The sequence below is a fragment of the Centrocercus urophasianus genome, unplaced genomic scaffold (genome assembly GCF_019232065.1).
Source record: "Centrocercus urophasianus isolate 14NV4802_14NV808 unplaced genomic scaffold, USGS_Curo_1.0 seq_28, whole genome shotgun sequence".
Classification (NCBI taxonomy): domain Eukaryota; kingdom Metazoa; phylum Chordata; class Aves; order Galliformes; family Phasianidae; genus Centrocercus; species Centrocercus urophasianus.
In genome coordinates, this window is record NW_024884844.1 from 14,416,825 (window position 1) to 14,437,286 (window position 20,462).

Consider the following 20,462-nt stretch of genomic DNA (forward strand, 5'->3'; position numbering starts at 1 on the left):
ACACATGAAATTGTTCAGTCTCTTTTGAGCCAACCTTTGTCTTGCCTGGGCTTGATTTAGTAAGAACTGTTGTGGGCCACGTATATGTGAGTAAGTTGCTCCAAAAGTAATGCCTCCTACTTATTCCTATGCAAACTACAACAGCTATTAGGAGCACAACAGCACTACTTGCTAGGGCAAATTCTCAGCTACAAAAACACCATTTTTCAACACAGTCACCACCTTTAGCTGTGCATTTTCGCCAGCAATGAACAAGAGTCTGCATGCCATGCTCATAAGTATCTGGGCCAGCCGAGGTGACCCGCAGTCACCACAGCTGAAACACACCACCCACCACCTCCCTGTGCTCACAAACACTGCTGAATGACAATGGGTGCCACTTTTTTCACCTGAAGGAATTCAATGACAGCTTTGTTTCATCTGCACTTCCATGTCAGACACCATTTGACTCCCTGTACTGCCATCTGTCATGGCAACAACATGCAATGGAATACTGGTGGGAAGGTTCAACCTCTACTGCCATCACACTGACACTCACCTCTTACGGGCCAACAAAACAAAACAGGAGGTGCTGCTTTTGGAGCAGCCTTTGTAAAACATACATTATTGCTATTATATGAGTAACAGAACATTTTAATTGTAATTTTTTTTCTTAAAGCATTAAAAGAGAGGAACAAAGCCACCAAATCAGTGGGATATTTGACCTTCTGTACAACCCTTAAGTGCCATATATACAGCTGTGTAAACTTAGTAATGAGCTTGTGTTTTTGCTGTTGTTTCCCTTGTGCACAATTCCATTGTGTATTCACAGAGACAACTCTCTAATTAGGATTTAAATATATACTTGCAGAGGCACAAAAAGAAAAGAGCATAAAAAAAATTTTATATGGTTCTGTCAATAAAGCAGACACTAAAGGAATCACAGTACTGTATTTTTCTGTCACAGATGCAGTTTGGCCAAACATTTACCACAGTTCTGTTCTCTTGCAATAGCTACTTAGATTAATTTATCCTATTCACTGTAGAAAGACATGGCCAATTTTTGTGTTCCCATGCCCATCTTTAAGCCATTCTCGTTATTCAACATTGCTCAAAGTCATACCTGCTGCAATGACAGGATCCTTCATGAGCTCCCGAGTTATAGGGCATAAGAATTCATCAGGAACAGCAATGGAAACAGAGACTGTTTTTATCCTCAGCTCTTTGATCTTCTGGAGGATTTTACTGCGCAGGCCAAGAGACTCTGAAAAGTTATTGGAATACAGAGCAAAAAACATCATTATGTGAGGCAGAGAGGTTGTTCTTGCATTCACTGCCATGCCAGAGGAGACACAGCTCAATCCTCCCATCCCCACCCAATATTGAGAAGTCCGCAGAACTACTACTACCTTAAATTTGGATTCACAAATGGGCTTTAGACCCAGAACAGAGGGGACACAATCACCTCCCTCACCCTGCTGGCCTCCCCTCTTCTGCTGGAACCCAGGATAGCACTGGCCCTGTGGGCTGTGAGCACACTCTGCTGTCTCATGTTCAGTCAGGAGTTCTCCCAGTCTGTGTACATATCTGTGATTACCTCAACCTAAATGCAAAACCTTGCACCTTGCTTTGTTGAACCTCATCAGGTTCATAAGAGCCTCCCTTAGGAGCCAGGGATACATGTCACCCAGCCCCAAGGATGTGAACACAATCAGTCTCGTGTGCCATCCTTACAGTGGAGCAGAATTTGTTCCCACCTGGAGATCCAGATTCAGGCATGTGAGAATCCTGGCTGCCACTGACGACTGAGGCAAAGCACTCATTAACTACCTAATTTCTATAAAAAAGATTAACTAATGACATATGTAAGGATTAAGATACTGTAAAGATTGAAATACAGTACTGAAATATAATAAAAAGCTCATGCTTATTATTAAGGAAGATTTTGCATGGCAATATTGTAAAGATCTGTGGGATCAGACTGGGATCAAGAAAAATTAAGAATATAACCAAAGAAAAGAAAGGTAATAAGGAACAAAATTCTGTAGTTGTAACTACATTTTTTGAGGGCATCCTCTACAATCTTTATTACAAGAGCAACTTTTCCTAGATCTTGCTGATGTAGCCAAATTCTTGCATTCAGTTTGCACTTTCAATTAACAACCTCCTGATTAAATCTCTAGTCAGGAGCTAAGGGATTATCCATAATCCTTTGATAATTGTCAGTAGCGCAGCTCCCACTGCACACCATTTCCACACAACCCTCCAGTCAGCTTGATGAGTCTCAGCTGGTGATTGCTGCAATGGTTCTAGGCTACTCCAACATGAGGGAACGTATGCAGGAACACAGAGCTATGAGTCTTTCATCAGTGGCAATTCCTGACAGATTTGCAGCAATTCTGTTGATTTCTGTACTTCACAAAGCTGACTGACACACTGATACTGAGCTGACAGATACCAAGACCACAGATGTGCACACATGCAAAACAATAAAGAAAAAGGAGGGGAGCACTCTGTCTACAGGAAAGCATGCTAACTTCATAAAATAGAAATATAGAAGGGTTTCTTGACTCATTTGACTGTTTTTATACTCAGTCTCAGGTGTAAATTAGTGCTGATGTGTTTGCCAAAACATCCAGCCACAGAGAACAGAGAACATTCTGAAAGCTCTGCAGTAGTCCACCACAGAGAAGTTTCTTTTATCAGAATTCAGGAAGTGAGTGGTAACAACGCCACAGCGTAGGAGTCCTTCTAAAACGTAACTTCAGTTTTCAATAAAGTGACAGGGCAACATTAAGCAGAAGGATGCCTGATGAATTGCAAAGTGTCTGAGATTGGTAAGGTTTGCTTGAGCATTACTGACACCAAATGCTTTATCTACAAATAAGTATAAAATAAAACATATCCTGTATTTTTCTGCTATGCTAACTGTACTCTGAAGTGTACTCACTGCTAAATTTAAGGTAGCTCACCATATAATATGACAGACGTGACGCTTTTTATAAACTGACAGGAAAAAACTGGAGAACCCCATTTACCAAGTCAGAATCAGTAAGTCTACATGAAAGGTGAAATTACTTTCCCACAGCTTAATGACCCAAAATCTAAAAAAGGAAAACAGAACCAAAAGCAGGTAAGACCACTTATCAACACGGCATTGCCAGAGAATGAGCAATTTTACGTTTCTAGCTATAAGAAAACAAACAGTACTTGGGATAATGTGACATTAGTTTTGTTTGTCTGTTTCAGTTACCAACAGTAGTGATCAAAAACGCATTTCAGAAAAACACACCCATGCATGAAACTTCTCACTTACTTTCATCCCAACATCTTACATAAACATAAAGGACTACAAACTGCTTGGATTTCTATATTCTTACCAATTTTTAATTCATTAGTCAGACTTTCTCTTGTAAGATTCAGGAGTTCTTTGCCATCGATGTTATTTGCTTTGAAAAGCCCAACAAGTTCTGCAAAGCCCTGTGCACAAAGCCAGGCTGAAACTTCATCCTCCGACCAGTTCTCAGCAGTTCTAATCTTAGAGTTATTTTCTATAGCGTTTCCTTTGGAAAGGAAAGACAAAAGTAAGGTAAACAATACAATGAAAAACAAAAAAAAACCCAAACCCAATCAGTAAGAACTATGGAATTAATGAGCATTTTCCAAATGCTCTCACTATTCCACATTTCCTAACATCAGATGAAAGCAATACTCATTAAACACTCCTTCATCATAGGAGGACAGTCATTTGGGTTTGTCTTTATTGACTCATTTTCAAAGTTCAGAGGAATTTAACCTCTCAAGTGCTGACGTCTGTCAAAACTGAACAAGAGACTGAGAAGTGTCAGCAGACACTAAAACTAAGTACCATATCTCCTTGTAAAAGCACACCAAATTCCAGACTGAATTCTTGAGCTTTGAACAAAGATCCATTTATTTTTACTCCACATACTTAAGGTACTCCTTAAGTTTTTCCTTCTGCAGTGACTGGCCAGTTGTATTTCTTGCTGACAATTATGTTTTCAATTAGCATATTTTCTTTTTAAATTACTGCCAAATATACGTCTTTGAAAAGTCTTTCAGTGCTCTGGGAATTAACACTCGCATCCTAAATGCTATACAGAAAGTAAGAAATGGAAAACACCAGAGAAGAAAGAAAGATAATATTCTTCTAATCTCTAAGTTGTTTGTTGTTTGATAACAGAGAACGCCTGTTGCATAACAAAAGGCTAAAAATACTTCAAGCACTGACCTGCACAGGGCTGCTTACTGTCCAGCTGCCATAGGTGCACAGCTTTATCCATTGAACCCGTGGCAAGTAAGAGACTGCGTGGCGCAAAGGCACAAGCTGTGACATACCTACAGACGTGGAAATTGACATGGCACTGAATGGATTTCTTTTATTTATTAATAGTAAGGTATCTATCATACTGAATTCATACCTGGTATGCTGAGACAAAGTATGAAGGATATTGCCAGTATTCTGTAAAAAAAAAAAGAACATTTGTGACTTTATTTCAAGAATGAAACACATTCCCTCATCTGTGCACATACTTTCAAACATAAGGAATACTATTTCTTCTTTGAATATGACAGAAGTCACCTTCAGAGTAGGCATATGACCTTGCCTAAGCCAACGGGCAGCAAAGTCAGATATGCATCTTGGCTTTCCTATGTGAGGTTCTCTATTCAGCCCACTGGCAGAAGGCTCCCCTTCACTGTAATAACAGTAGAAATATCAGCTGAATTAATTGTACCCGTATTGGCTGATTGTTCCTGTGGATAAGAGCATTTCTTCTACAAATCCAGGATTGAAAATGACCTGAAACAATAACTGAAATTCAAGCAGACTTTGTACTACAACCTTTAATAATTTACTGGGGATTACATCAGAGGTTTGTGTATTTCTATACTGGATGCTACTAAAAACAAATCCTCGAATTTTCAGTTTTAACACATGATTTGGGAGACTTTCCTCATGACTAAAGGTAGCATTTCTTTGGCAGGTACAGACAGAACTAAAAGATGAAGAGCAAAGTTATTCCAAGACAGTAATTCATAGTTTTCTTCTACTACTGGGCCTGAGGAAAGCATCCTATTTTAGGCCAGAATGTCTCTCTCCCATGAAGATTTATTGTCTTAACCTCGCTCAGCCTTAAAAACGGCAGAAGAACTTCTAAAAAATTTATTGCACCTTGTGTTAAAAATCTCAGGCTAAAAATCTGACCAACAGCACTGAGAGACAGTGATGCTGCAGCTGCCTGCAGTTTCGTTCCCTTGATGTGCCATTCCTCCCGGGGATCTAAGCATCAAACTACTGATACAACTGGGCCAAAACTGTGAAGGCATCCGGTTAGCCATTTTGATGACAAACACGCAACCCTCACTGAAAATCTCTATCAGTACAGCAGCACATGCAGAAAAGCTTAGAATTTGTTCATCTGTCATTCTCAGCAAAATCATTATTCTGAATATGATAAAGCTGTAAAGGTAAATACCACTGTTGGGTGAACCCCAAAGAATATAATAACAGTGTTACACAAAACACCTAAAGAGGATGCTTTTGAAGAAAGATCATTGTATGTAATGTAATTTTTGTCTTGAATTATTTATTATGCTTCCATTTAATTATTTAATACGCTTCTAATTAAATAATATGCTGTATATACAATTACTAAAGGATTTCTGTGATCACTGTCCCTCCTTTCACATCAATGCATACCATTCCTCTTGCTGTGAATGCTAGGATAAAATTTAAGATTAGCAAAGCTCCTTCTACTTCAGTAAGAACATGCAAGCATAGGATTCACTCAATGATACTGCCCTGCAGAGCAGCATAAAGAAATCAAATAACAAAACACTCAAATAAATGTCAATTAAGAATGAGAGAGATTGACTGGTTCTCAGGAGATATTTTACCTCAAGTTACACTTATTGAAGATTAAAAAATAAAAATAGGGGGTTTCATAGTTCTTATTTCATAATGTATTCTTTATCTTGACAGGATATTGCAGAAGTGCTAATAAAGACAACAGCAGAGTTATCATGAATAACCTTACAATACACCATACTTACAGTCTCATATATTATGACATACTTGTCCACAGACCTTTAAAAAAAAAAAACACACATTGACATTAAAATTATCCATAGAGGAATAAGGAATCAAACTATTTCTAATTAAAGCAGAAAAAAAAAAGAAAAAAAGAAAAAAAACAACAAAAAAAAACCCCACAAATATCCCAGCTTTCCCACAAGTAAAATGAACAAATAGAACTCTCGACAGAACTCAGCATACCAGTGCTTTATGGAAAGCAAAGCTCCATGCATTTCTAGCTTAAGACAATGATACTCTTTATCATGTTGTATCATTATGTATCTACAGCACTTTTAAAACAATGTATAAAATCCCAAATTCTGCACTTCCATAATTCCTGATGCTGAGGCAGGTTTCATGCAAACTGGCCCCCAGTTCCACGGCTCCCCACAAGGTACAAATTGGTCTTTGCAAGAAGTATCTGTAATGCAGATATTTCTATGCATTCTGCACAGAATCTGGCTATCCATTAACACTCTCAGCACTTCTACTGATTTCCAAAATCTTCTCATTTGCAAAGCAAACTAAAGGAAGCACTGCATTTCAATTAAAACTAAATGAAGGCCACATAAATGTCCAAAAAGAAACCCACCCAGAAATGATGTTCTTCACTACTTCTTAAGTTCTTTACAGAGTGGTGAGGTGCTGGAACAGCTGCCCAGAGAGGCTGTGATGCCCCGTCCATCCCTGGAGGTGTTCAAGGCCAGGTTGGATGGGGCCCTGGGCAGCCTGGGCTGCTACGAAATGGGGAGGTTGGTGGCCCTGTGGGTGGCAGGGGGTTGGAGCTTCATGATCCTTGAGGTCCCTTCCAACCCAACCATTCTGTGATTCTGTGATTCTGTGATGAATCTCGTTGCAATACACAGAGAACAGAGCTTGCAAAATCCTAGATTTCAAACTCAATCCCCACCAGACACAAACAAAATGGAAAAACAATTCGCTGTTTCTGGAGGGCAGAGAGAACTCTTCTGCAATTACAGGAAATATACTTTGAACTCTGCAACTCATTTAAACATTCTGTTTCACAATACTTAAGTGTGGACAGGATTGCCATCTGAAATTTCAACAAGTATCAGATACTGCTTACCCTGAGACTAACATCTGCCCATCATAAGAAAATGCACAAGCCAGAACTGGGGCAGAATGTCCACTCAACGTGCATTTATATCTTAATTCACAACCTAAAAATACAAAAAGTAAATTATAGCAAATTGGATATATCTGATGAGGTACTAAGACAACATGGTTTTAGGGGCATAAAGCTGCCTCAAATACCTGACTCTGTGACATACTGTATAGAAAAAGGGACAAAGGATCACAGAGATAACATAATTTTAACTTCCGTGACCTCTTCACTTTGTATCAGCATCTGTCTAACAATATGTTAGATAATTGGGTATCTGAACATTCCATATTCATTCTTACAGGCTTCTAAAATTCCCTGCTGATGATTCTGGCCACATGCCCTGTCTCTACATAGCAGTCACACACTGTCACGGTTTTAAGATTTTTGTTATTGGTGTTCCACACCATAACATGTAGAGCCCTGGGAGTTAAAAGAGTTAATGCTGCAGTTCTGTGGATGATCCATATTTCCAGGTACCTGATTCTCAGAAGAGAGGAACAACTACACCTCCCAGAAGACTTCCACTGTTCTGTTTCCATTTTCCATTCAGAGGGAAAGATAAAAATGTCCACAAGGCACAAGAGGTCCCCCCTTCTGTTCCTGCACTCTCTGCGGTGTGAGCTCCCCAGCCACCTGCCTTCAGCATCAGTGAGGCCTTCGGTTTTGGACACTCTCATTTTATTTATTAGCCTCAGTTCCAATTAAATTGTATTCTATTGTATCATACTGTGTTATCTCGCATTCTGATATCGTACTTAGCAAACGAGTTTTGTCTCCCTTAGCTCATTGCCACTGCTGTGTTTTTAGGCCCACCTCCCATCTCTCTGCCTTCTCCCTCTTCCACCTCCCCCCTCTCCAGGGCTCTGCGGGTCCCCCTGCCCCATCAGTCACAGATCCAGGCCTCACTGACCCATAAACCATCGACACAGATCACACTGCATTTGTAGCACAGCCACACTGTTTTGATTCCTCCAGCTCTTGCTCAAAAGGCCAAAATTACTGAAAGATGAAAGAAGACCCCTCCCTGGCCTAGCAGATCGAGAGGTTTCAAACTATCCATGTGCCCAACAGCCAAGACAGAAATAATACTCGTTACCAGAAGATGAAAATGATAATTAAAAGCAAACATTTATCATAACATTGAGAGGACTAGGGGAATTTTTTAAAATCTTTACTACTGCTGTTAAACAGATCACTAAACAAAAAGCTACAGAGCCCAATCTCACAAAACACAGCATGCCTTAGCTGCTTTCCAGCAAAACAATTAAAAGAACACTTCCAATTTGTGGTTAGTTTGGCTGCAAATCCATGACAGCAGTATAAATTTGATCTTAGATGTAAACTGTCACTAAAGAGTTAAAACACTTAAATATGAAGAAGCATCACCATACACACCTAAGGAGTCTGCAAACAAAATAAACCAGACTTTGATCTTATTATCTTGACCACAAGAAGCCATCTGGAAGTATCCGGACGCGTGGTCACCACCTGATAAAATTAAAAATATTAATGGGAAATTGATAAGCACAAAAAGTAACAGCATATCAGTAAATTACATCACCACTCCTTCAGTACAATTTGGTAAATCTCCTTAATCTCAGAACTTTAAAAAGCATTGATAGAAAGAATTGCAGAAGTTCTAAAAATATCTGCGAGCAAGGACTGTGTATTACCATCATGTGATTTCCAGAACAAGAAGATGGTGCCCACAATTGCACAACTATGGTCATACTTGAAGTTCTTTGGACGATAAGAGTTTGATTCTTCTATCTGCCAAGAGTGGTGATATTGCCTTCTAACCACAGAACACGGTTATTTCCCCACTGTAAATGGTTATTTCCATTTCTTCAATAGTTCCCAAATTTTTAAATCATTTACACATGTTCAAAATTTGCAAATATGAAAAACTATTTCTACAGAGTTACAGTTAAGCATCTTCTCAAATTACCCCCAAGGTTTCATCTCTTGTTTTTCTGTATTTTCACTTTCATCTGGTTACTGCAGTAACATTCTCATACACAGAGCTGTTTGCAGTTCACAGGAGCCCTCGGAGCTGCTGTTTGCTGTGGCAGACCTTAGGATTTGCCACCAATCTGCCAAATATCAAAGTGCCTCCTCCTAGGATTCTGTGTAAGATCTGGGTCTCACCAAGAGATGAGCGGCATGCCTTAGCTATTATGGTGTAAAAAAACTTTTCTTGGCAAATCAGCCAGAATGAGAATTCTTTCACAGCACAAAAGATTTGGACATTTTACATGCTACCAACTCGTTAATGGGGATCACAGTGTTGTACATACCAAGCTCCTCAGAAGGGGAACACACTGTTTTCCATTAGGGTTCACTAAATCTTTTAGCAAAAGCTGCTTTTACTATTACATCTTAGCAGGACTTGTGAGATTGAGGGCTCACTTCTCCCCAGAACTGCACCAAGTCTGGTGAGGGAAAACAGTCTACCTGCTCACTCATCACAGCTGAAGCATTCTGCTTATGTTTATAGCTCTTTGCACTGCTTTAATCCAGTTCTCTTTCTTGGGGAAGCAGAGGAAGAAAGAGGTAAGTGGAAATAGTAATCAAGCACTACACCTTCTGACATTGCTCTTAGACCCTGGAGATAGGCTCACAGATGCTGCCCAAACACATTCCAAAACCCTGGCAGCATAATTAGCTACTTCAAGCATCATCGACCTCTCCACTACTATTACTTAAGAGTATTCAGAATACGGAGAAATTTCAGCTCTTCCCAAAAAGAATATGAAAATAAGAGCTTGAGAGAAATGAAATGACTTTTTTTTTTTCTTTCTTTCTTTTTTTGTCATGTTCCTCCCCTGAAGAGTCAAGTAACTAACCTGAAACTGGATATGAAGAAATATCACAGCAGGTAACGCCAAGATCGTGTGCTTTTTCGTTACATAGACATCTCATTGTATCATCCCAAATAGTCAAATCACCGCATGATGATCCAGTGACAAAGAAATTTCCACACGGAGAAAAAGCACAGGCCACCAAAGAACCATCTTTAACATTCCCAGACCTGAAAAGTAAGAGTGTATGATAACTGGCTTTAGAAGTAATGTTGTGAAGAGTTGATCTCTCAAATGCAATCTGATAGAATATCCAAATCATACTAAGTTCTGTATTTTGGAACTTGGTAACAGAAGGCAGAGAAACTGTGCAATTGCAGTGAGATGCAAAACAAAAGCACACATAGGATCCAGGACGTGCTCCTTGAGGAAAAACACGAGGTGACACCCCATGGTAAAAGCATTTAAGTTGAGTGATAAGTTCCAAACTAAAGATACTTCGCTAGGACTTACAGTTTGGAAGACAGAACACTGCTAAAATTCTATGGCAGGATACATTTTGAAAGTAAAACAAACAAACAAACAAAAAATCAGTAAAAACTGATATCTGTATTTTAACTAAGTCAATACTTAAACACAAGATTTAGATGAGAGTTAAAATAATCAAGCTTCTTAAGTATGCACTGCTTAATGTTAAAGAAAAACAAAAACTCAGCACTTCTCCTCTTAATGACCTTTTGCTATTCTGAACTCTATCCCATTTTTTTTGTCACATAAACCAGAAGTGTAAGGTCTGCAAGCCTGTACACAGTACTGCATACCAGCAGAGCAGCACTTGTAACAGATTACATTTCCATAATAGTAAATAAGGTTGTGAAAAGGCATTTGGCACTCACCTGTACATTTTCATTGAGAGCATGTTCCAAAGAACAACACTTCCATCAGCTGCACCCGACACCAGGTAAGAGGACTCAGGAGAAAAGCGGCAGACTCTGACTGGGCTGCCAGTGGGCTGCTCCAGCACTGCCAGCACCCGACCATCACGAGTGTCCCAAACGATGGTAGTGCCATCCGTGGAACACGACGCTAAAGTGTGTCCTGATGGAGAGAAGCAGCAGCAGTGGACAGCGTATGCATGACCTTTCAAAGGCGAGTATGGGAGCTCAGTGAAGTCATTTAAAGAGTAAATACGAATTGATTTGTCCAAGGAACAAGTAGCCAAGCACGATGATGAGAAGGCACAGCAGTTGACATCATCACTATGATCTGTTAAAGTGCGAACTAATGTCGCCATTTAATCCACTTCCAAAACAAACAAACAAACAAACAAAAGAACTTGAAGTTAAAACAGTTGGACATGTCTCCTAATTCATAAATGAGGCGCACACAGTGCCTTACTAAGATACATTCTCCTGGAAGAAATAACTGATCTGCAGGGGTTAATTTTTCACATATGTACTGTTTTATCCTCAACCTAAAGCAGATCACATGTACAACATGCAAATGAGGAGGTTTTGACTCCGTTACAGTAAAACATATTTTAACTTTTATTTAAGTTAACTTGCCAGTTTGCAACGGAGCACTGAAGCTCACATAAAAATTGTTTGATTTTAGGGCAATGGCAACATACTTTGTTCCAGTACTTTCATTTATGCTAATAAGTTTGCTGTTCAAATTTGTTCTCAATTGCACCTGCACAAAACATAATGCAGTACATGCGCACTGTAGAATCTAGTCACCAATCTAGCAACTTATAAAGCACTTGCTACATATAAAACAAATATCTCTTCCTACATGTGATTAGGATTCAGTGTCAAAACATTGCTTCGGGTTGCACAATGGATATAACAGTATTTTTAATTTTAATTATGTGGGGAAAAACAAAAGTTTTCCTAACAAGCTAGCACAAAGTAGCTGTTAGGTATCTTTGTATTTGTTTTCAAGCCATCCTCTCTTTAACTGGATGTGCCATGCATGCGCTTCAAAACCACCTGCATTAACAGGTTAGTGAAAGCAGCAGAACCCTGTCCCATATCCCTATAAAGCAGGCACCAGTACAGATACGTGTACAAAAAAACTGCTAAATGAATGCTAGATCTCCAAGTGGGAGCAGAGCAGACCACAAAGTATGCTGGGGGGAAAACAGAAATCACCAAAACCTACAGTTGAGCTCTACTTCCAAAAACTAACATCTACTCTGAATTAATGGGTATGGGAAACAGGCAAGAACAAAGACTAAACTGAGACTCGAATGTGAGAAAAAGCACTGCCCCTTCCTTTTGATTGCATTCCCTGCTCTTGTTAAACCAAGCAATTACCTGCACCACCACAGGTCAGGTTGTACTTTGTCTTCCTGAAACGATCTAGTTAGGTGCCAAAGTGTCAGACACAGTCGGATGGAGGACAAGGCAAGTTATTTCCCTTGTGATCTCCAAATTCTAGAAAGAAAATTTACATCTTCATAAACAAAAATTTACAATTCTTTGTAAGAGTAGATAACAGCAGGACAAGGGAAAATGGTTTTAAGTTGAGGGGGGGAAGATTTAGGTTGGCTATCAGGGGAACTTCTTTACTATGAGTGGTGAGGTGTTGGAAGAGCTGCCCAGGGAGGCTGTGGATGCCCCGTCCCTGGTTAACCAGGTTGGATGGGGCCCTGGGCAGCCTGGTCTGGAATTAAATGGGGAGGTTGGTGGCTCTGCCTGTTGAGGGGGGGATGGGGTGGAGCTTCATGATCCTTGAGGTCCTTCCAACTCCAGCCATTCTGAGATTCCATGTAGGGAAAGAGGAAATGGGCAAAAGGAAGAAGCAAGGAACCAGAGAGATACAGAGTGGGGAAAGAGACACGCAGAAGGGAAGTTGAGCTATAGTGTAGGGCTAAGGCAGGAACAGAGCTGCTCAGAGTATTGCAGAAGGCTCACAAAGGCTAAAAAAACATGACAGACAGCATCATGTGGTAGTTGGAGAAAACTTCAGTTGGGTATGAGCTCCTAGTATGGCCAAGAAACTACCATTTTTATCTTCCATGTTCCTTAATGTTTATATACCACACAGTTGTGTACTACTGTAAACCAAATACTGCAAAGCGAGTAATGCATTTGAGTCAAAGGCGGAGATGAGAATTTGAACTGCTCATGAAACTGCATTTGCTTCTGCAACAGGGGAGCTCCATGAGTATTCTCCAGGTACTAAGGCAGTGGGACTATGAGCCTCACAGACATCAGCAGCATCAGACAAGTGTGCCATGTGGCTGAGGTCAGGGAAAATCCCACAAAATACATGCCAGCCAGTTCCCCCACACTACAATCATGATCCAGGGAAACAGGAAGAGCGGAGACAAAAGGAAACGCCTACAATTCCACGTTATCCTGGTAGGCAAAAGCTGCTGCGCTACTTTTGTGGAGCCAACATCAAAATCAGTGCACTATTACTTACATGCTTCGTCTGGACAATCTGAAGGCCAGAGGCCAGCACAAACAAGGAAGCACATTCACATACGTGCACGGACACGTGCCTGTATACGTGCAGATACACACGTGTGAAGCGCACGCAGGTACACACACGTACACTTACACATACACACGTCTAAGGGCAAAGCAACCGCTCTCCTGAGCAGCAAACAGCGCGCTGCTTGTTACGGTCCGATCCTTAATACCGCCTGCTGTAACATCAGGACCCTCCCAGTTTTACGTCGATTCTCTTTAAAACTGTCGGACAAAGGCTTCAACAGGCCCGCGCTGCCTCCCCCAGCAGCGTCCGCTTTAACCCTCAACCCGGCGCACGGCTGCACGGAAAGCTCCGGCACTCCGGGGCACGACCCGCCCCTCCGGTACGCCGCCCCCCGCGGCGCAGCAGGGCCCGGGCCGCCACTCACTTCGATCTCCGGCGACCGACCCGGGGCGGCGCTCACGAGGCCGCACGGCGCTCCGCCCCGCGGCCCTTCCGCCAGCCGTCCAACTCGGAGGCCGCGGGGACGACGGGAACGGAACGTACGAGAGCGGCACCGCGAGCCCTGGCTTCGGCTCCCCCGCCTCTGTGAAGTAAAAGATGCAATAAGTGGCGGGAGGACGCCGGCGGCCGCGCACCGCCCTCACGGGAGCACTCGCAGCCGGCCCCGCGCACGCGCTCTCGCCCGCTCCGGCTGGCCTTCCCCTCAGGGAGCGACGCGAGCGGCGGCATTTTTGCCCCACGTCGTCTGCGCCTTTCCCAGACGCGTCTTCGTTTTCAGACGTAACGGCCGAGAGTCACGTCACACCGCCCTCATCTAACGCGGAGCGTGTTTGACGCCGGGATGGCGGCAGGGAGGCGGGCCGAACCGGGGCAGGCGCTTCCCGCCTCACACAGAGAAGTTCGCGCCCCCGCTCACCCGCTAAGCTGCCCCGTTCACGGACGGCTTTACGAGGGGCGCTCCGGCGGGACCGGCAGGCCGCAGCACGGAGCTGCGCTGAGCGCCCCGCCCTGCGCGCCTCCCCCGGGCCGCTCCCGCCCGGCCGCCGATCCGCCCCGCTGAGAGCGGCGGGCGTCAAGCAAACGCGGGCTGGTTGCTTTGTCGGCTGTCGGCCGCGCTGAAGGGCAGCGGCTGTCACGAACGCCGCAGGCTACTTAAGCGGGCCCGTATTTCACAGCTGGGAAAGCAGAACCAACTCACCGCGCCGAACTGCGGCTACTCATTTCTACTAACCGTGGTCACTTCGGGCAGTGCAGGCGGCGGGAATTTGTGTAATTAAAGATAACGTTATCTTCTTTGAGTGTACGTACCGACTATAAAAAAAAATGGATTACAGTGGAGAGCTGTAGAAAAGTCACAAAGTCGAATAGCCTAACTGGTTTGTTCCAGATTTCAGCCTTTAGTCCTCAGTTTGCAGGCACGTTGTGGTAAATCTAGAGCATCTAGGGACAATTTGATGTGCACTGAGCAAACTACGTCCTCTAGGTCACAAATTCAGCATTTTATATAACATTACTGTTCTTGCGATTTCTGTGCTTAAGTTCAGATAACCAAAACTGTCATGAAATTACATAATTACATAAAAAGATGTAAGGTTTAGACCTTTTTTTAAAGACACCTTTTGTCAGAGACAACTTCTAATTTCCAGCTGCCCTTGTGTCATCTAATGTGTTTGAAAGAGATACCAAAGAGACAAAACAGAATGCAAAGTGATAAACAGAGAACTCCTCACTGACCACCACAAATGCTATTTTTAAAGTTTTAAAGTTTGTCAGTGAACTCCACAAATTAAGATCAGCTTACCTTGTTCAGAAAGGAAGTAAGCACATTGGTCTCTTCCTCTAAGAAAACAGAGATGGAAACACTAAGAGGAAAGATTAGCAATTAAGAAAAACTGAAGACATTTCTCCAGCAGCTAAGTAAATGTCAGCTCTTTTCCACAAAGATATGACAGTGTACTTACATTTCAGGCTCACTTTTCAAATATAATAATTTCTGTAAATTTAATTTTATTGGAATTGGAACAAAAACTCCACCAGTGAGCAAAGCAATACACTGGCAATGCACCAACGTTAAGAGAGGTGAAGCACGTCCCACTATCACAGCACTAAGTTCTGGTTAACGATACCAGCTGCACAGCTAATCAGGAGACAGGCTGAGAAACGCAGCTGTGTGCATAACGTCGGTGTTAATACTGTTCCAACTCCTCAGAAAACTCAGTTCTACTATGGGGGATAAGTACAGAATCTGAGAAGAACAAAAACAATCATTTTCCATCAAAGTCATGCACTTGCCAATGATCTAAGCATTTCAAAACACACAAGCCTACTGTTCTATGTTCAAAACACAGATTACTCTTCATATCTATGGAACATACCAGCAAAGCTTTTTACAGAAGCATTCAGAAACACTACGAAGAAGTTAAAAGCTATTAAGCAGTCAGTGGAGTTAATGTTAGAATGTCTGACACCCACACAATTCTTTTATTGTAGCTTATGCCAGTTCTTCTGGCAAGACTTCAAGTAACGTTCAACAAGGTGTTCTGCAGAGGCCAACAGAACATACAAAAAATTGTTAAGAAACCGGCACTTGATGTTATCAGTCAGCAGAAGGAGGGAATGTAATGGCAAGGGGGCATATAAAACAAGACTCAAACATGGCATTCCAAATCAATCTATTTTCTTCAGTCAGGGCAATGGTTACGACTCATGCCCTCCTACAGACAAAAAAAAAAAAAAAGCTAATAAAACCAAACCAAAACACACATGGTCATTAGTTTTTAAGAAATATTACTACAGTATGTATTAACACTACAACAGTAACTGCTGTTGTAATGTTAATACAAGTACTGGGAAGCAAAGTGGCTGCACCTCTAAAGCCCTAACCGAGGTTATCTGCACTTATTCAGGAAGGCAGCAAAAGTGCTCCTCTGACTGCTTGGCAATTGCTTGGAGGTACCACTACAAAGGCCAGGAGAATTAGATGCATCGTAAGAACTGAAGTGCAAGACTCAAAATATATTATTGGAAATATTCCTGTACACAAGAGCTCAAATATTAAAATTGCCAAGAAAATCTGTTTTGCAAAACAATCTTTTATTGTATCCGTGCCACACACACTAGTGAAAAATAACACTCCTAAAAAAAAAAAAGAAAAAAGAAAAAGAATGCTACCTTTCCACAACATTTCTTTTAAATAAAGCTTCAAGTACTCTTACATTAGTAAAAAAAACAAAAAACAAAACAAAAAAAACAAACCCAAAATAAAAAACAAACCCCCAACCCCCACCTCTATCTGCCCCAACAGGCCACCACAACACACAGTAGATAAAACACAGTGGTTACAAATGTCTTTTTTTTGTCTGTTTTTGTTGCTTTTTTTGTTTGTTTGTTTGTTTTTGTTTTGTTTTTGTTGTTTTTTTGTTGGTTTTTTGTTTTTTTTTTTTTTTTTGTTATTTCTGTGGCAAATGGAGGAAAATGCTTCTATGAAAAAATACTGTGTGTGCTAGGAAATTGTCACAATTTTATTCCACATGGATACAAATGATTATACTTGAAATTGAGGCTGTGGTGGCTTGAAATTATGTAACAAAATAGAAAAATGGAAAACTAATATCCCCTACACCCTGTTTTTAAAGGCAGGCACTACCAAGATTAAGGAGACTCCACAGTGTTGGTAGAGGATAATTACTGTACAAGCCATATAGCTATAATTACCTTAAGACTAAAATAAAATGCTACTGTCCTCCTAAGGCATAAACAATAATATCTGCAAACGATATGTACACATCATACATATTTAAAACAAGACTTAATATAAACAATAATGAACAGTATATACAAGTCTCAATTTTTCTTCACTGTCTTGAAATACAATTTAACTACACAAGTGATGCAGCAACATATATATAAATGTACTTGTAACTCTACAGTAAAGTTTATTTTTAGTGCTTTTACAGCACATCAGTGTAAACAGTTTTACTTGGCTTTGTTTTACATTTTAAAACATTCCTTGTTGTATGTTCAAGATTTAAAGCAATTTTCTAATTCTTCCTTTTCACAGAAAACGAAGATTCTGGATGCTGTATAATCATAAATAATTCATAAAATTAAATACATTCACTAAAAAATAAACTACAAAGTAAAAAAATGAAAAATAGATATTTATTGGAAGGGAAAAAGAACCATTTTCCCGAGTAGAGCTCTGGTGGTTGAATATTCAGTGCGTTTTGATATATTTTAAATTGCTATTGCACTATAACACCCCTTTCTTTGAAATTCTTTGGGTGTGCTTCCCTGTTCTACCTAAATTAGTTTGTTAAAACATACAAACCAAGAACCAAGGGGCCATGGTTGCTGTAGGAGTGAAGCCTTTAGAACTAATATCACTTTTTTGTGATACTTCTAAGGAAGAAGAACAGTCATTAGTTATGTAGGAGCCTTGCACTTTCACGTTCACATTGCTGGTCTTATCAGTCCTCATTTAAGGGGAAAAATGAGTTCTGGTAACTTCAGCTCAATTTGAAAATCTCTGTCCATTTCTTTTCAAAATACTTCCTCATGTTGTGGCCAGCCCTGCCTATGTCAGAATCATCTTCATTAAAGGTTTCACAGTTGTCAAAAACAAGCCTGACATCTAGCGAAAATGCTTCAACGTTAGGGTACCTGAAAAAAAGAAAAAGGTGAATCATTTCTGGGACAGTTAAAGGGGAAAAAGAACACAACAAGGAACTCTGCTAGCATCAGTGAATCTACAACCAGTTACAGAACACGCAACGAATGTTCAATGAATAAATTGAATTTATCTAATTTCAGTATGTTCAGGAAAACAAACCCTAGAACAAGCAAATTCTTCTTCATTACTGTTTTTGTTACTTTCCAAAAAATAACATTAAGATAAAATTTCAAGACAGAACTGGGCAACTTTTTAATTTATTAGCTTGCCTTTTCGCTTCAACAGTTTTCTAGTTAAAATACTATTGGTATTTTCCACTTATTCATTCTTTCTTGGTCTCAAGTCCTTTCAAAGGGAGCGCTGAGTGTAGCCGCATTTACCCAGAAAATGAACAACCAGGTGCGTAAAGGGCTGCCTGGATTAATCCCGTTCCTTTGTCTTTACTCTTTTTCTTATCCTGATATAGTGTTCCAGTACACAGAGGAACTATTAAAAAGAAATGCAGTACTATTCTCAAGTCTCAGTTCTCAGTAAGCACACGTGGAGCACTGAAATCTCGGGGCAAGTAACATTAAGTTTACTTACTGTCCGCTGGTTAGCTTGTCTCTGATGGTGGAAAAGTCCATAGGCTTTTTGATAACTTTCTTATAACCGGGAACAAGTTTCAAGTTTACAGGAAGTAAGAAAGGCCAAGCATCCTCATGAGTTTCCAATTCTGAGAGAATCATGCTGAATAAAATAAGGATTTAAATAAGAAACGTTAAACTTTGCATAATCAGAAAAGCTGTTCACCGTTCCATAAATTCATCGCATACTGTGAACCTTTTCACCCTACAAAAGGAAAGCACTTACATAATCTGTGCCCTCTCTCAGAGGGGCAGAAAACAGCCTCAATAAAGAGAGAAAACTGACTATTCAGAGTAGCACTTAGTTCCCTCCAAAGATACTTACACAAGATGAGGTTCAAAGTCCTGAAGTTGCACAAATATTTCATCATAAATGATGTGCAAGCTAATAAAACAGTTACTGATACTAGCTTTCCAAAAACCACAAAGACACTCCAGAAGATGACGGTTTCCTATTACCACCTCTGTAATGCAACAACTACACTTCAGAAAGCCATCAATACCACAGCTCTCAGGGTTTCTCCTACTCTTGGAAGGGCATGGAGGAGTACATGTCACATACCACACTGTGACTGAGTATCTTCCATTGCCAAACAAGGCAATTACTCCCTGAAAGCACACAAAATCTTTTACAGCCACAGTCAAATCACCACGACCCATGTGGAGATGCATAACTTCCCCAAACACTGTTATGTTTAATGAGGCACTATCTGCTTGTACAACACATGCCAAAGTTTAGAATCAGTTGCTTTACAAGAAGGTAGTTTGTACCTGCATACAGCCAGGTCCTTGGAATCATCTCTTTTAGGTTTCTTTACAGCAATGAAATTTTCTTGCTTTCCTTGGCTTACAGAAACACTGTCATCCATCTTCCTTTTCTTAGGGTCTGTTTTTCCTCTTTTTAACGAGGTGCTAGTAGTCGCAGAGTCTTCATCTTCTGTATCTCCTGGTAATTTCCTGCCTCTCTTTTGTTCATTACTTTTTTTTCCTTTTATTTGAAGTTTTTTTAATTTTAGAGATTGACCACTTGCCTGAAAATAAAAAGGAATAAGCAATAACCAAGAAATTACAGAGATCTGTTACTACAGATAGACAGCAGTGAAGATCAAACAGTCACCAATAAAAACTATAACATGTCAGCAATTAGTCACTTCACTCTTCTGTAAAGGTAAGGCTGCAGAAATCCCTGTGACTAGTGGTTTAGGTTCCCAACTCGTGACAGTGTAAAAGCACCTGACCCTCAGGCTGGTATGACAATACCTGCCAGCAAATCAGGATGGCCTAGTTTTAGGTACAGTACACATAGGTCACTCTGAAAGTGATGCCTCCTATGTATTTCCTTGGAAACCGTAACAGTTTCTAAGAGCACAATAGCACTGTTTGACAGAGGAAATTCACAGCTACACAGCACCATTTTTCAGCACAGTCACCACCATCTCTATGCATTTTTGCCAGCAATTAACAACAGCCTGCATGCTGTGCTCATAAAAATATGCACCAGCTGGGTGACTGCTGTCGCCATTGCTGAAATCCGCTACCCACTGCCTCACTGTGCTGACATCCACTGCCTGCTCTTCACAAACACTCAAGGTCGATGCATGTCAATGGGTGCCACTATTTCTGCATGAAGGTATTCAATTCCGTATCTTTCCTTCACACTCATTTCCATGTCAGACACCATTTTGTCAGACAGCCCCACGTGGCCAACTACTGC

General features: G+C 40.8%; 2 protein-coding genes across 20 annotated transcripts in view; both read right to left on the minus strand.

Moving 5' to 3' along the window:
• Positions 1 to 14,437, minus strand: part of WDSUB1 (WD repeat, sterile alpha motif and U-box domain containing 1) — a 28,163-nt gene extending 13,726 nt beyond the window's left edge. For 2 of the 5 annotated variants that reach the window (XM_042827226.1, XM_042827225.1), the window contains exons 1-10: positions 13,436 to 13,800; positions 10,900 to 12,441; positions 10,049 to 10,233; positions 8,598 to 8,690; positions 7,164 to 7,257; positions 6,055 to 6,088; positions 4,422 to 4,462; positions 4,232 to 4,338; positions 3,360 to 3,542; positions 1,103 to 1,243 (exon numbers count right to left, since the gene is read on the minus strand). In XM_042827226.1, coding sequence (XP_042683160.1) covers positions 1,103 to 1,243; positions 3,360 to 3,542; positions 4,232 to 4,338; positions 4,422 to 4,462; positions 6,055 to 6,088; positions 7,164 to 7,257; positions 8,598 to 8,690; positions 10,049 to 10,233; positions 10,900 to 11,297 — 1,276 coding nt within the window. In that variant the 5' untranslated portion in view covers positions 11,298 to 12,441; positions 13,436 to 13,800. Of the gene's footprint in view, positions 1 to 1,102; positions 1,244 to 3,359; positions 3,543 to 4,231; positions 4,339 to 4,421; positions 4,463 to 6,054; positions 6,089 to 7,163; positions 7,258 to 8,597; positions 8,691 to 10,048; positions 10,234 to 10,899; positions 12,442 to 13,435; positions 13,801 to 13,874; positions 13,938 to 14,366 lie in introns of those variants that run through there. The other 3 variants (XM_042827223.1, XM_042827224.1, XM_042827222.1) reach the window with 3 other exon arrangements.
• A 2,513-nt stretch (positions 14,438 to 16,950) lies between these two features.
• The window catches only part of BAZ2B (bromodomain adjacent to zinc finger domain 2B), a 101,343-nt gene continuing 97,831 nt past the window's right edge, over positions 16,951 to 20,462 (minus strand). For all 15 annotated transcript variants that reach the window (XM_042827479.1, XM_042827478.1, XM_042827480.1 and 12 more), the window contains 3 exons: positions 19,520 to 19,779; positions 18,708 to 18,851; positions 16,951 to 18,112 (listed from right to left, as the gene is read on the minus strand). In XM_042827479.1, the coding sequence (XP_042683413.1) occupies positions 17,959 to 18,112; positions 18,708 to 18,851; positions 19,520 to 19,779 (558 nt within the window). In that variant the 3' untranslated portion in view covers positions 16,951 to 17,958. The remainder of the gene's footprint in view (positions 18,113 to 18,707; positions 18,852 to 19,519; positions 19,780 to 20,462) is intronic.